The 15,337-nt window shown below is 38.6% G+C and overlaps 1 protein-coding gene across 6 annotated transcripts in view; it reads right to left on the bottom strand.

Annotated features, from left to right (window-relative positions):
• PLEKHH2 (pleckstrin homology, MyTH4 and FERM domain containing H2) overlaps window positions 1–15,337 on the bottom strand; it is a 116,958-nt gene that overhangs the window by 40,346 nt on the left and 61,275 nt on the right. For all 6 annotated transcript variants that reach the window (XR_013830973.1, XR_013830974.1, XR_013830975.1 and 3 more), the window contains 7 exons: window positions 14,776–14,870; window positions 14,012–14,156; window positions 11,660–11,796; window positions 11,451–11,561; window positions 11,204–11,290; window positions 9,453–9,611; window positions 1,371–1,451 (listed from right to left, as the gene is read on the bottom strand). Coding sequence is in view for 3 of the 6 variants with exons in the window: in XM_079940376.1 (XP_079796502.1) it covers window positions 1,371–1,451; window positions 9,453–9,611; window positions 11,204–11,290; window positions 11,451–11,561; window positions 11,660–11,796; window positions 14,012–14,156; window positions 14,776–14,870 (815 nt within the window). In the remaining 3 variants the exon portion in view is untranslated. The remainder of the gene's footprint in view (window positions 1–1,370; window positions 1,452–9,452; window positions 9,612–11,203; window positions 11,291–11,450; window positions 11,562–11,659; window positions 11,797–14,011; window positions 14,157–14,775; window positions 14,871–15,337) is intronic.

Below are 15,337 nucleotides of genomic sequence, written 5' to 3' on the forward strand. Positions count from 1 at the left end.
CTGAGACAGCTGCAGTCAATTGCCTGGGCTGATGTATCACAGAGGCTTCTCAGTAAACTGCTGAGTACCAGCTGCCTCTGTGCTTTGTGTTCAGACCATTGGTGCTGGCTTCTCAGATCTTCAGTGGCAGCTGCTTCCCCGACCTCTACTCCCCCGACTTTTCTAAAGTTATGTATGTCCCTAATTCTGCATTAAAATTGTTAAAAACTGGAATACACAGAGTGGCTTCTGTTTTCCTGACTGATAATTGAGTTAGGGTTATACTGAATATGCAGTTTTGTACTGTGCTTATTCTTGTATTATTTTTATGAGCATATTCCCACATTACTTCAGAGATATCACTCTCAATGGCTGCACTGTGTTAAGTACCAACCCGTGAGCGATACTGACGATAATGGCATGCATTTTAAATATGGCTAGTCAGAACTGAGAGTGCAGACTATGAAAATAGAGCAGAGAAATACTAACTGACCTACATGGTCAGTGGACCAAGAAGTTTAGTCTCATTAACACAGTAATCAGTCACAGGTTGCTGTTCTGTGGAGCTGGCATCATTGTTTTATGCAAATACTCTTGGTCCATGTTAGTTCAATTTTTATAGTTTCAGTAATCCAAAGATGACATGGGGTATGCACAATGATAATTAGGTATACATTTCATGTTTGGAAGATACCCATCTTTTTACTTTGAAAATGCAATAACTCAAGTTTTGGCGGGGAGGAGATTAGTTAAAAATGAACGAATGGGATATAGATATGCAGATGGATGGATAGATAAGTGGTATCTAGGGATTCGAGGGCCTGGGACAGGACTGGATTCTTTTCCCTTCCCAGCTCTTTTTTCCTAGCTTGCTGTTCCCTTCAATCAACCTTATCTAGTCTGTCAGACCTGAAAAATATGAGAAATTGATGGTTGAAAGTGGGATAGAGGAAGACTTTTCTAGGTCTTAGAAGAAGAATTAATTAAAAGTTACTAAGGCTTATAATTAAGAATGAAAACCCCTGTAGGGGGCTTCCCTGGTGGCGCAGTGGTTGAGAGTCCGCCTGCCGATGCAGGGGACACGGGTTCGTGTCCCGGTCCGGGAAGATCCCACATGCCGCGGAGCGGCTGGGCCCGTGAGCCATGGCCACTGAGCTGGTGCTCCGCAACGGGAGAGGCCACAACAGTGAGAGGCCCGTGTACCGCAAAAAAAAAAAAAAAAAAAAAGGCCCTGTAGGTCTATGATTACCTTAGTAATAAATTTTATGCAAAATTTCAACCTTATCAAAAATTCTGAAGTTTGAGCTAGCAACAGAACAGTGAAAGGGAAAACTTGAAGCCATAACAAACAAAAAATTCCTCTAATTAGCATATTAAAAATACATACATACCTTATCTTCTTGACTACGAAAATAATATAATGTTTTTCCTATAAGTGTACACCAGACTCTCTTGGAGTAGCCATGTTTTACCTGAAATCATATTTCAAAGAATTACAAATGTAGCTCAGAACTCTGACACCTTAAAGTATAGTTTATACACTTTATTTGAAGTTGTTCGGCTGTCCAGTTTGCTTGAGATATAAGTGATATTCCAACTAGACTATCCAAATGCTATTTAAAACTTACCCATTATAGTAATAGCATGGTATGTTTTGCTTTGGTGTTCACCATTCAACATTTAACGAATGTTTACTATATGTCAAGTACTATGCCTAGGACTAAGGATTCAAAGATGCAGTTTCACAAGTAAGTATATTTCATAGTTTTTATATTACATAGATTTCCAATAACTCTGTGGGGCTCTCTGGGTTAACACTCTGATGTTAGAAACAAGATTGAAACCTAAGAATTCTAGTGATTTCCAAAATGTAAGAGATTCAATCATTCAAAACATTTGATGCCTTTTCCAGAGTAATAATACACTGAACATATTTGATACCTTCTCCAGAAGGATACACACAAAATTGTAAAATAATAATACTAAAAGCTATTATTACATATTGAGTACTTCCTACATGTCAGGAGCTATGTCAAGTGATTGGGATGGAACCTGAATCTGATTCCTGACTCTGAATAGTCAGAGGCTAGTCTAGATACTGGGGGGACGGATATGAATGAGACACAGTCTCCTTCCTCAAGGAGCTCACTGCCTCGTGAGGAAGACAGACAACTAACCCAGCAGCGTGCTACATATCTTCATCAAGAACACAAGGAGTTTAAAAGCCTAGTTTTTGGGGGGGGGGTTTTTGGAGGAAGACATTCTACCAAAATTTGTACTGAATACCACAGGTTTTTCATCGTTTGGTAGCTTTATGAAGATCCTCACTGTGAGTTCCTCTCTGCCCCAGTTCTGCCCAGGTACAGGCATTGAAGATCTTTGCCAGACAGTCCCAGCTACACCCTCAAGCCTAGAAAAACACCAAGAACCCCATTCCCATCAGTGGGTAAGATTGATAATAGGCTCTGTTGCCCCAGACCTAGAATGTGGTGAGCCTGGTTGAGTTTGCCCTATAATCCCACTACCCTGGCAGCCCTGCCAACTTCTGCCTTGAGGCTTGACCCTCTCCTGCAATAGTTAGAGTGGGCTTCAATTTGGAGTGGCCCACCACCTGGAAACCAAGACACTGGCTGGTAAAACGAAAGCCCAACATTCCATTGTCATGCTTGCCCATGGTGATAAATACGAAGGAGAAAACTACAGCAGGAAAGGAGAAGGAAGTGCCTGGAGAAGGAGGGACGTGTTTTACAATTTAAAATAAGGCGGTCAGGAAGGCATCACCAACACTGATCCAAGCCTTGGAGGAGGCAGATGAGCTATGCAGTCACCTGAGAAAAGAACACTCCGGGCAAGGAAGCAGCAAGCTTCCTTGGTCCTGAGACGGTGTGTGCCCATGTGTCTGAGACTAAGCGAGGAAGGGGAGAGGTCACTGGGGAAGGGGCAGCATATAGGGGTGGAGAGCACACATATTTTGCAGGGCCCTTGTAATGACATAACATTTAAACGGACTGCTCTGACAGTTGTACAATGAGAAGAATATAAATTATTGCCACAACGGATTTTACAGTCAGCAAGTCACGACAGTAGAAAAGGCCTGGATTCTGAGGTCACATGGACCAAGGCTTAAATTCCAGTTCTACCACATACTGGATGGATGATGTCCTCAGGCAACTGACTTGACCTCCCAAGTTCTGTCGTTAACATGGGATTACTGTACACCTCATTCATTGGGCTGTTGTGATGACCAAAGGAGAAAATGTAAATAAAGGATACTAGTAGTTACTCAATAAATGCTTCCTTCCTCACTATGCATAAGGAGAAGTAAAACACATGTTTCGTTTAAACCCACAAATGCAGCCAGCCTTTGGGCTTTCAAAACTATGGTTTAAGCAAACAAATAACTCCACCATCTAACAGTTTGATGGATTTAAATGTTGCTTGAGGAAAAACAAAACAAAATGTCGCATTTGGCAAGACATGTTTCGGTTTAATTAAATTTAGAAACATATATTTACAGATGAATATCCTGGAAGTTTTAAATAGCTTGTGTTATGCAGCTTTTTTTTTCTCCTTTTAAACAAACTCCAGAAAGGAGTCTTAGCAAAACTGAAGAATAATGCATCTGGCTATAGAGAGTATACTTTTGAAATGATTTATCTTTAAAGAGAACAATGTGTGCCTTTGAGGAACTACAAATTAATGAAGACTTCTGCCAACTTACAGTAAAAGCTGTGTTTTAAAACATAGTCTATCTTTTTATGTACATCTGATTATGTTAAGATTTCTTCCAATTCTGACTTATTCTGAAAAAATCATAATGAAACAAATTACACTAGAAGAATCCTCACAGAGATTTAAAGACAATCTCAAACCTCAAGGCTTTGGTGAACTAAGTAGTTGAAAGAATAAATTTTTTTACCTTGCATCCATGACAAAGTTACTTATATCAGTTCTCTCTGAAACTTTGATGACAAATAGTATATCATATTCTGATTGGCCTTTGTCATCACACAAAACATAAGCTCCCATGGTCTTCTCCCCTCTCCTATATTTGCACGCCTGTAGCCTTCTCCACCACAAATCCTGCCACCTGTCTTGCTGACTTCAGCATCTAGGTAAAACTCTTGTGATAATAATAGCTAGCACTTTTGGCATGTTTATGATGTGCCGGGCACTGTTCTAAAGCACTTGACATGCTTAAATAATTTATTTAATCTTCCCAGCACCTGTGAGGTTGGCACTATTATTATTCCCACTTTACAGAAAAGGACACTAAGGCACAGAGCCTCTAAGTAATCTATTCAAGGTCACACAAGTGGCAACTGTCAGAGGCAGGACATGCACCCATGCAGTCTGGCCCCTGAACTCTTGCCCTAGCCTTTTTGCTGTACTGCCTCCCTACAATCTTAACTCACAGTTCCTTGCTCTCTTCATTTCTAAAAACCTTTGCTATCCTTCCATTTTTGCCATTCATCCGCTTGGCCACACCCTGGTCCTTTTTCCTTCATTGGGAACTGCTCCACTTCTGAAATTTACATTCTACTCTCTGATCCCAACCTCCCCCCAGCTCCCACCCTCCTACTCACACCACTCCTATTCTTTGACCTCATTCAAAACTTTTAAGTCCTCCAACCCTTCCATTTTATTCCAGTTTATCAGTTTCCTCCTGGCTTCTCTTCCTTCTCCACCAACCTTGAATTTGATATTTGATCACAAAACAACTCTTGCTCTAAAACCTGTGATTATGTTGCATTCCCATGCTTCTAACAAATCCACACAATAAAATTTTACCTCCATTTGTTTTTAAGTAATCCAGTGGAGCGTGTAGGAAGAGAAAGAAGGTTACGGGAGGTTTTAAGAAATGACATTAGCCATAGTTAATAATTGTTGAAACTCGGTAATGAATATATGAAGGTCCTTTCTATTATTCCTTCTACTTTCACATGTGTTTGAAAGTGCCCATAATAAAAGAATGATTTAAAAATCATCATCTTGATATGCATAAAGCAAGTAAAATGTTCATTGTGGAATTTAGGTGGTGGGAATATGAGTGTTCACTGTAAAATACTCTTCCAACTTTTCTGCGTATTTGAAAATTCACATAATAAAATGTTAGAAAAAAATGACTATCCTCACATCACTACAATGTAAAGTCTCTGCTCTTATTTCTGAGCATCTTAGAGAAGAATAACCAATATGAACTCAAATCACTGAAGTCAGGTGGGCCCTCGGTAAATCAATCCTTCTATCTGTCCTTGGGTATATCTCACTTCCCTTATTCTCAATCCTTTCCTTCACTCTCATGGAACTGTCCACTGGAGTAATCTTCATCAAAGAAAACCGAGGACATCAGACATGATTTCACTCACTGCCCCACAAACTTGTATTTTCATCCTTCCTCACCTTTCTGCAAGTCCAGCCCCTCCACAGTGCCCTCCCGCCATGCCCGATCACCCATTTCTTCTGGACTTTGTTCTTAACCTCCCACTTCTCTCTCCCAGCTTCCTCCCTTCAATTTGGAAACTCAAGGTATGCCTTTCCCATCTGAAAAAGTGCCTCTCCTGACACCATGTTCCCTCCCAGCTTGATTCTTTCTCATGTGCCGGAAAGTATGGACAGTCCTCCACACTCAATACTGCACTTACCCATCACCCGGTTACTGTTCAACATACCACAAGGCACTTTCTGCCCTAGCACTTGACCGCATCTGACACTACAGATAACTCCCTCCCTGTCAACCACTCCACCCCTGGCCTCCAGGACGTACTCTCCAGGGTCTCTTCATACATCACCTTTATGTGCCCTCAAATTTTGGGAACCCGAGTGTCCCATCAACAGTCCCCTGCTCTTCCCACCTACACAGTTTCCTGGGTGATTTCTCTCACTGTCGTGGATTCAACTATCATATCCATGATGATAATTCCCCATATCGTTCTCTCCAACCTAGCCCTCTCCTCTTTTTTTTTTTTTTTTTTTTTGCTGTACACGGGCCTCTCACCGCTGTGGCCTCTCCCGCTGCGGAGCAACAGGCTCTGGACGCGCAGGCTCAGTGGCCATGGCTCACGGGCACAGCTGCTCCGTGGCACGTGGGATCCTCCCAGACCGGGGCACGAACCCGCATCCCCTGCATCGGCAGGCAGACTCTCAACCACTGCACCACCAGGGAAGCCCTAGCCCTCTCCTCTGATGGAGACTGGTGTTGCCACTGCCTGCTGGACTTCTTAACTCAGGTGTCTTCACAAGCTCTAAACGTTGACAGTTCCCCAAATAACCTTTTAGTCATCCTAAACTGCTCCTGTTTTCTGAGCTCTCTATTATCTGGCATGGTCTTTCACCCAGCCATCCTTAACTCTCCCACTTCCTAGTCGCTGAATTCAGTCTAACGGAAGATTTTACCTCCTAGCATTATTCAGATTCACCCTCTGGTCTCTTTCCCCATGACCAGTTCAGAGTCCCATCCTCTTGAGGAAAACCACTTCCACTTACTGTTCTTAGAACCTCCAGTTTGCTTCCCACAAATTCATCTTCCTCTCAGCAGAGTAATCTGTTAACAGCATGAATATAGCCATGTTCCTGTTACAAACCCTGAAGGGTTCCACAACACCTTCAGGATGAAGAACAAAGTCCTTAACAAGACAAAAAAGCCCTCCATGATCAGGACCCTCCAACTTTTTCTCCAAAGGACTTGCTCTTCACATAGGTGGCACTGCTTTGAGATACTGTGTCTTTTGTTCGTGCTGTTTTCTAGCCCAGGATACCTTTCCTTGTCCGTTTCCAAAATTAATTCATACTCCTCCTTGGAGACTTGGCACAGGCAAATCTTCTCTGAGAAGTTGTTCCTGATCCCACAGTCTAAATTAGGTTTCTCTGTGACCTTATGATGCATGTCAACAATAGTATTTTATATATATCATTATAAATATGTGGACGTCCTTTTCTTTGCCAATAGATATGAGGCTCTCTGAGGGATGGGGCAGTGGCCTATTCATCTTAATACCCTGCAGCTCATTGCCTGACATGTGGTAACTGCTCAATACATATTTTAAAAATAAATGAATTTTTATATAGGAAATGTTCTTCCAAAGCATTAAAAGTTGCAAGAGTGACTGTCCAGAACCAAATTAGTCAAGTTCTTAATATCTACCTACATATTTCTGTACTTAATAATAACAGTGTGACAACTTGGAAAAGCCTCCTCCCCTCCAAAGTATTCAAATGCTGCTCTGCCATATCTGGGATTGTAGCCTGAACGTGAGCTCAGAACAAGTCACTCAGAATGAGTTTTTCTCTTATAAGGCTTTGCAGGTGAAAATATGGGGGTGGACAAGCCTTCACAAATGGTAGGAAGGAAACCTAATAAGCATCCTGTCTATAAATTCTAATGGTTTAGTCATCTGATAATCACATCAACTTATACTCATTTAAAATGCAATTGTGAAATGGGAAGCAGGGAACAGCACAAATGTAACAGGAGTGGAAACTGACAAGCCATGCCAACAATTAAAAATAAGCAAAAAAACAAAAAACACTAATTGTGAAAGAAGTAACAAACCCTTAGCCATGAGATCATATTAAAGCTTAAGGGTTTCATAAACATAGCCCTTGAAACAGGAGGACACCTAGTTACTATGAATTAGAATAAGAATGTGATTTAAAGTGGCACTGTGTTCGTTGGAAAACATATATCAGCACAATACCAAGGAGTTCTCAAGCCCATCAGTAACTGAAAAAACATTTTCATGGTAACGTAATGTTTTGGAAAAAAACATAGTGCATCTCTTTGTTGAATGTATTGGTAATTTTTTTCTCCAATTTTTTTCTCCAGTCTTTGTAAATATTACTGAAGAGCACCCACCTACATTCCCACATTAATAATAAGTATAAATTACATGGTGGCATAGCTCATCTACAGCTAAATTTTTCACCTCTTACATAAATAAAGCACATGAGTGATGAGTGATGACGTAGAGGTTATTTTTGTGGGTAATATTTTGCACATAAATATCTTATTGTTTTGTTCTAAAAGTGACCAATTGAACTCTTAAAAATTTATAAATAATATTTATCTTAGCGTAAATCAATACTTCCTCATTCTAAAAATGTTAGGAAGCAGAACTAAGCAAAAATGAAGTAAAAACCACCCAGAGATATCTAATATACCTTAGTATATTTCTTAGTCAGACATTTTTCTACAAACATGTTTACCAAAAATGGCATAACAACCATTTTTATGTATTTATGGTAATATGCTATTTTATCACCTAACAATACATCCATAACCTATTTCTAAAACATTAAGCATTCTTTTACAACATTTAAAATGACTGCATAGTAAAGCATTACCTGGTTACATAAATATTTATTTAAAACTATGCTCTACTCTACATCTAAGTTGATCCCAGTTTTTCTTTATTATAAACCATGATGTGCAAGTAACCTTTCTGCAGTAATGGAAATGTTCTGTATCTTGAGAGAGTGACAGTAAATATCTGTCAAAACTCATCAAATTCTGCACTTAAGATCTGCATTTCAATGTATGTTAATTATATCTCATTTGTTTTAAATAGGAAAGGAAAAACCATGCTGTGATGGACATCCTCATACTTAAATCTTATGCAAATTAAGATAATTTCCTAAGCATAAATTTCTTGGACTGAGATTGCTGGATCAAAGGGTACGTATATATGTTCATAAAACATTTAATAATCATTCATTCATTTGTTCACTCAAAAATATTTATTGAGTAAACACTTTAGTCAAGATATTGCCAAATTGCCTTCTAAAGTAATAAACTCACTAGCAAATTTCTTAACTTGTGTCGATACTGCATTTCATACTTTTAAAAGAGGTCCTCCCTTGATCAGATTTTTTAAAAATATCCATTATTTCTTGCTTTTTAAGAAAATTATTATTGATAGTAGAACGTTTCCCCATATGTTTATTGATCATTTGTATTTCTTCTCTCTACTATCTCTACTTTTCTCTCATTGTGTCCTTTGTTCCTTCCCCTCACTGGTATTTATCCTTTACTTACTGATTAGAAAAAGCTTGTTTTTCATGTTCAAATACCTTTCCAAAGCTTCTCATCGGTCTTTTAAAAATTCTGCTTAGAGAAATTCTGATGGTAAGAACATTTACTTTTTTTTTTTTTGGTTGTGCCACACAACTTGTGGGATCTTAGTTCCCCGACCAGGGATTGAACCTGGGCCCTCGGCAGAGGTTCCGAAAAGCAGAGTCCTAACCACTGGAATGCCAGGGAACTCCCAAGAACATTTACATTTTTTATGTAGAGTAGTCAAATTTACCATTTTTCATCTTCATGGTTTTTGTCTTTGGTATCATACCTAAAACACTCTTCCCCATCCCAAGATAACATAAATACTCAATATTTATATTCTCTGATGCCCACTTTTTTATGATCGGGGGCTAATTCCATCGCTGCCTGGGATACCGCTATGTATAAGAGTTCCCACCTTGGTGAGCAATCCCTTCACCGTTGGTTTGCCCTCAGGTTGGAGGAAAAGGGGGTTGGCAGCTTGTACCCGAAGAACGTTCTGTAACACTTTAATCCATTCCTCCAATATATTGGGAGAATCTGCAGTCAGATAGTATGTGTGTTTTTCAGTGGTCAACTAGAATGGGATAAGAAAGAGATAGGAAACTCTGAAGATTTTAGGATATTAGCACTTCCTTGTCCATTCTTCAAACATCACTACCTAACATGGAAACAAACATGCTGAACCTTGAATCCTAGGCTCTAAATAAATGATTCCATAAATCACGTAGCATATTTTAACCACTTTGTGAGAATGACAATTAACTTTTTCTGAAATAATTTTTTTCACTTCTGTTTACTTTAAAACTCTTCATAGTATTAAGCTTTGGGGTCATGATTTTTTATCTTGTTTACTCATTACATTTTCCTTTTCTCCCTTAAATGTGCTACAGGTTCCTGGTTGTTGAAATGAGGAGCAGAATGATTTCAGACTGTAATAAAATAACACACTTTAAGCAAATAAAGGGAAGTTATTTGTTATGGAAATGAAGAAATGAATTATAAATAAAATAAGAAAACCTATACAGCAGAAGAGGAATTCTTAAACATGTAATCAGATATTATGAATTCACAATTTCTCAAGTTCAAATTAGCCATATTTTAAAAATTCCAAATATTTCAGAAGCCTACAAATGATTCTTATCTGCCATGCTCCAAGACAAAGTTTTCCCTGATTCTCCTTTCTGCATTTTTGGGCAGTCCTCAGGTATTATCTACTGGAAACACTGATAATGTACCTTTCTAATAAAATATTGTATTCTACCCTCCAAAGGAGCAAGATAAGAAAATAATGATTATTGAAGGCATTTCAGAAATAAAGCATCTGAATTTTAAATCACACATACCAAACTGTCTCGATAGCTTGTTTTTTGTTTGTTTGTTTTTGTTGTTTTTGTTTTTTCGTGGTACGCGGGCCTCTCACTGTTGTGGCCTCTCCCGTTGCGGAGCCCAGGCTCTGGACGCGCAGGCTCAGCAGCCATGGCTCACGGGCGCAGCCGCTCCGCGGCATGTGGGATCTTCCCAGACCGGGGCACGAACCCGTGTCCCCTGCATCGGCAGGCGGACTCTCAACCACTGCGCCACCAGGGAAGCCCGATAGCTTGTTTTTTTTGTTTGCTTGTTTTAACTTAACAAAGGTTTCTAGCAAGACTGGCATTATGTGTGGGTGAAATGGTCAGCAGCTACCTCTGCCATGTGACTCAGTGGGAGCCAGGACAGCCCCTCTGCTCACCAATATCCTTCCCACTTTGGTGTTACAGCCTCTGAAGTTCATACAACTGCCATTTTCCGGTTCTCTATTTAATTGCAAACATTTCTGAATTTAATAGTACATTAAATTATGAATATCTTGTTGGGAATTCATTTATCAAATAACCCTCCCCTAAAATAGCTTGACAGTTTGAGAACAGAAAATGGCTGGGAGGGTTAGTGTGGGGAAAGAACCGTGTAAAGGATCAAGGGCAAAGAAAGTGTAGAGGAGAGTTACTAACATATACTCAGGTTATATTATAGTTTTAACTAAGAAGTCCTAGGGTTTCACACATTTTTGGGGCATCAAACTGACCCCCAAAGGGAATAAACAAACAATTGAACACCCAATTTCCACTCTATTAGCTTACATAATTGAGAACTGAGTTTTGCATGACACAAAAAAAGAAAAAAAAGTACCTGAACTGTTTGTTTGTTATCTCCTCTTAAAATGCTGCAGGATGCACTAAGTTCAATATGGCCCTGGGGTTTTCTGATTACATCACTCTGTATGAAAGGAAGAAAACCAATGCAAAGTGATTACCTATAATAGTCATAATAAGAAATGCTTTGTCTAATTAATTGCATTACATGGAAGAAAATCAATCAGGAGTCTGATTTATAGTTTGAGGAATTCAGTTCTAAATAACAAGCAATTTCCACTCACCGGAGATTTGTAGTAAAGTAATTCACCACCTTTAAGAACAAACCATCTCCGCTTCCAAGTCTTGACTTTACCACTCATTTTTAATAAGTAGCCAGATTTTTCCAGTGGTTCCTAATTAAAGAGATTTTAAAAAAATATTTAAGTTTCCCTTTGGAGGCTCAAACTAACAGATACATTAATGTTAAAAAAAAAACTGATTCAGTGTTTACATTTTTCCCATTATCACTGGAAGACGAGCAAGTTTTCGGGAGCTTCTGCTCTGGCTGTGAGCACTCTACATCTGTGGAGTAAGCATCTGGGGGAATAGCATAATCACTTTCAGAAGCTACAGAAGAGAGAGACACACCTAGATGAAAAAAGAAATAAATCAAGTCAGTATTTAATAATTGGGTGGTCCAAATGCTGACTGTCAGGTTTCTTAAGAAATACATCTAATCCCAAATCATGAACCTTCCTAGACTAGATGTAGTCCATGAAGTACCTTTAAAGCAGAAAACAGAACTTAAGCATAAGGACTATCATGCAAATCTCCAAGGAAGTTAAAGGAACATAAATAATATTTCGGTATGATTATAAGCACAGCTATTTTTACATATATAAAATGTATGCAGTAGCCTAACAATATCTTTTATTAAGGATTAAAAATATGTGTATTTACATATTGGCATGTAGGCAAACAAATGTTGAACCTTAATTTATCAAGATTTGTACAATCACACTTTACTGCACTTAATTTTTGTAATCATTTTTTAACATCTTTATTGGAGTATAATTGCTTTACATGTAATCATTTTTAAAGTAACATCACATTAAAAAAGACACACAAGTCCAATACTACTAGTTTACAGATTTTGAAAATCTTTCATAAAAGAGACGCATTAAGACTTAAAGATATAAAATGACTATTTCATTTGCCAGCAGCTCTAATGTAAAATTCAAGGGAGCATTTTTCACAATAATTCACTTGTCATTTTAGAAAACAACTTGCAAGTTGCAAGCCACATTTGGAGAGTCACTACAATTGGAGATTTTGAAAATATTAAATAAAATCAAGGACTTAAGTCATTATTCATTACAGTATGTGGCAATTTTTTAAGTGTTTATTAACATTTAAGGGAAACATTAGGACAATGTCACTATATTATTCCTCTTATTTATTTGACTAAGACAAGTAATGGCTGTGATAATAGTAATATCTTTATTTTTCAAAGAGTAACAGAAATTTAGATCTACAAAGGACCTCAGAGATCATCCTGGTTCATGCCCTCATTCTCTAAGGAGACTAAGGTCCACAGATTAAAGGATTTGTCCAAAGTCAAACAGCTAGGCAGAGGCAATGTTGGAGTGCAAATCTCAGGCTCCTAGCCCCAGGGTGCTAGGGACAGAGCAGAGAACAAAACGAAGAAATTTCTGCCCTCATGGAACACAGATTCTAGTCGGGGGAGACAGACAAAAAACAGGGAGTAAATGCCATGGAAAAATAAAATGTAGAGTGGACTAAAGGGAATAAAAAGAGCTAGCAGTTAGAGAAGGGCAAAGGACTACATTTGAATGGTGTGCTCTGGGTAGATCTCCTTGAGAAGGCAGTGTCTCAACTGGAGGAGGCAAAGGAACATCTGGGGCAAGAATACCAGGTAGAGCAAACGATCAGTGCAAGGTCCTGAACTAAAGGAATGAATGGCATGTGCCGGGAACAGCTAAAGGGTCTGGATGGCCAGAGCTGAGTAAGAGAGAAGAAAGGAGGAACTGAGGTCCAAGACATCAAAGAATCACATAACATGTTATAGTCTTTATAAGAGGTCCTTGCAGTGTTTTGAGCAAAAGTGTGATATAACCTGATTCTGGCTGTCAAGGGGGCAAGGTCATATAGCAAAGGGACTGATGGAAGCCCAAAATATTAAACCTATGAGAGCTGAACAGCTCCTGTTGAAGCTGAGGGGTTTGGGAGTACCTAGGGGTTCCATGGAACACAGTTTGAAAACCAACATACTGTGCTGCATTAAAGGCTTTTGTAAAATACAGATGCCATTTAATGTGACTGGCTCTCTCTGTAACCTGTATGCCAAAAATTTTTTCAAAATCTACAAAAATCATAGACATGCCCAAAGTAAGTTTTTGTTGGTTTCCATCTTAATATCAGATTAACCACCACATTTTTAGGTATATTTATCTGCCATTTAGCAGTGCAACAAATTTAGCTGAAATAAGTCCATCCTATAAATTATCCAAAATCACACAGTAACTGTAAAAGAAGAACCTAATTTAAGCCAAGTATCTCACTTTATTCCTATAACGAAGTGATCTCTCTTTTACAGATAAGGTAAAAAACAAAAAACAAAACAAAACAAAAAAAAACCACTGTCTTGTCTGGAATCACAAAGAGAATTTAAAAGAGAATTAGGACTAAAATATAAGCATCTTAGTCCTAGGTGAATACTCTTTTCACTATGAGTTGAAGGCAGCTCAGATGTTTTTTTTTAAGTCCTATTATAGAGATAAAATTCCCATTAAATATTCTGAATTTTTGGGAGTTGTCTTGTATGCCTGAGACTCTCCCTTACCTCGTTTCATTGCTCTGGGACTGCCTGGCCCACTCCGACTGCGAGAGTCTGACTCTGAAGTCCGGGAGCTGGATCTGGAACTATCTTCTTCCTCTGACCCAGAGGAGTCATCCAGGAATGGGTTGCTGCTTATCTGGGTCGCCTTCTGAAGAAAAGCAAAACAGCCTCCCTGTGTCCATCCTTAAAGTCACCACTCTCTTTAGGTATAGAATGTTTTACCAGAAGTTATGGAATAAGTTTTTTTAAGGAATACAAGAAAATATTTTGCCATTATCAAAGTCACGTTGTTAAATCCCAAATTCCAATTAGCAAGGCATTTGTCAATTATAAAAGATTCCTAAGAACATAAGCCTGTTAATACCTGATGCTACTTTTTTTTCTGATATTTATTTTAATTAGGTACTTCACACAAAGGAGGGGAACCCTGGCAGTGATACAAAGATCTTTCTGTATTAGGAGTTTCCATTACATCATTAATACTATTTCCTTTAAACAATTAACAGCTATGGAGGGGGTGGAGACTCACATGTAGCATAACAAAAACGGAGCATATCAGACCTCTAATACTCCAATAAAAATAAATATCTTCTCTAGATCTTTCCATTTCTTCTCTTTTAATAATATGCTAGTGTGAACTTCTAAAACTCCCTTTAAAGGGACAGTCCGTGTAAAATGTCAAGAATGGAATCTGGAGCTTGACTAAACAGTTTCCTTGATTCATCATGAAGAGCCCCACATCTTTAACAGTAACAATAATGAGTTACCCCTTTTAAAGTTGTGTACACTGGGGTTGTCATATTCTTGTATATCAGTGATGTATAAAGTCCTGATGTGGTATAGGAAAGCACTGCAACAGAATCTGAAACAGAAAACAAAATGATTAAGAAAACAAACCTTCTAACTAGTGCTTATGTCTATTTCTTATGAATGTGAAATAGCAAAACTTCCAATTAAAGAGAAACTGGATGAACATACAATATTCACTACACAGTCTACCTGAAGAATTATGGCATTTATGGCAGTTTTAATTATACACTCTCTTACATGGTTCATTATGTCCTCAGGTGTGCTAGTTCCCAACTAGACTGTAAGCTCTTTGAGAGCAAGGATCTTAGCTTTATTTCTTTGGCATCTCCATCCAGCTCACAATGGGCAGAAATGAGTACAAACACCTGCTGACTGATTCAGTGAGCAGTACCCTATGAAGATATTCTCTGACTATTCAGAGACCTATTACTGACACGTGTTAAAACATCGTCACTTTTAAACCTTTATCAGGTGAACCTCAGATTGAAAGGTTAGAATATATTTCCTGAGTGGCAAGAA

This window comes from Stenella coeruleoalba, assembly GCF_951394435.1.
Source record: "Stenella coeruleoalba genome assembly, chromosome: 13".
Taxonomy (NCBI): Eukaryota; Metazoa; Chordata; class Mammalia; order Artiodactyla; family Delphinidae; genus Stenella; species Stenella coeruleoalba.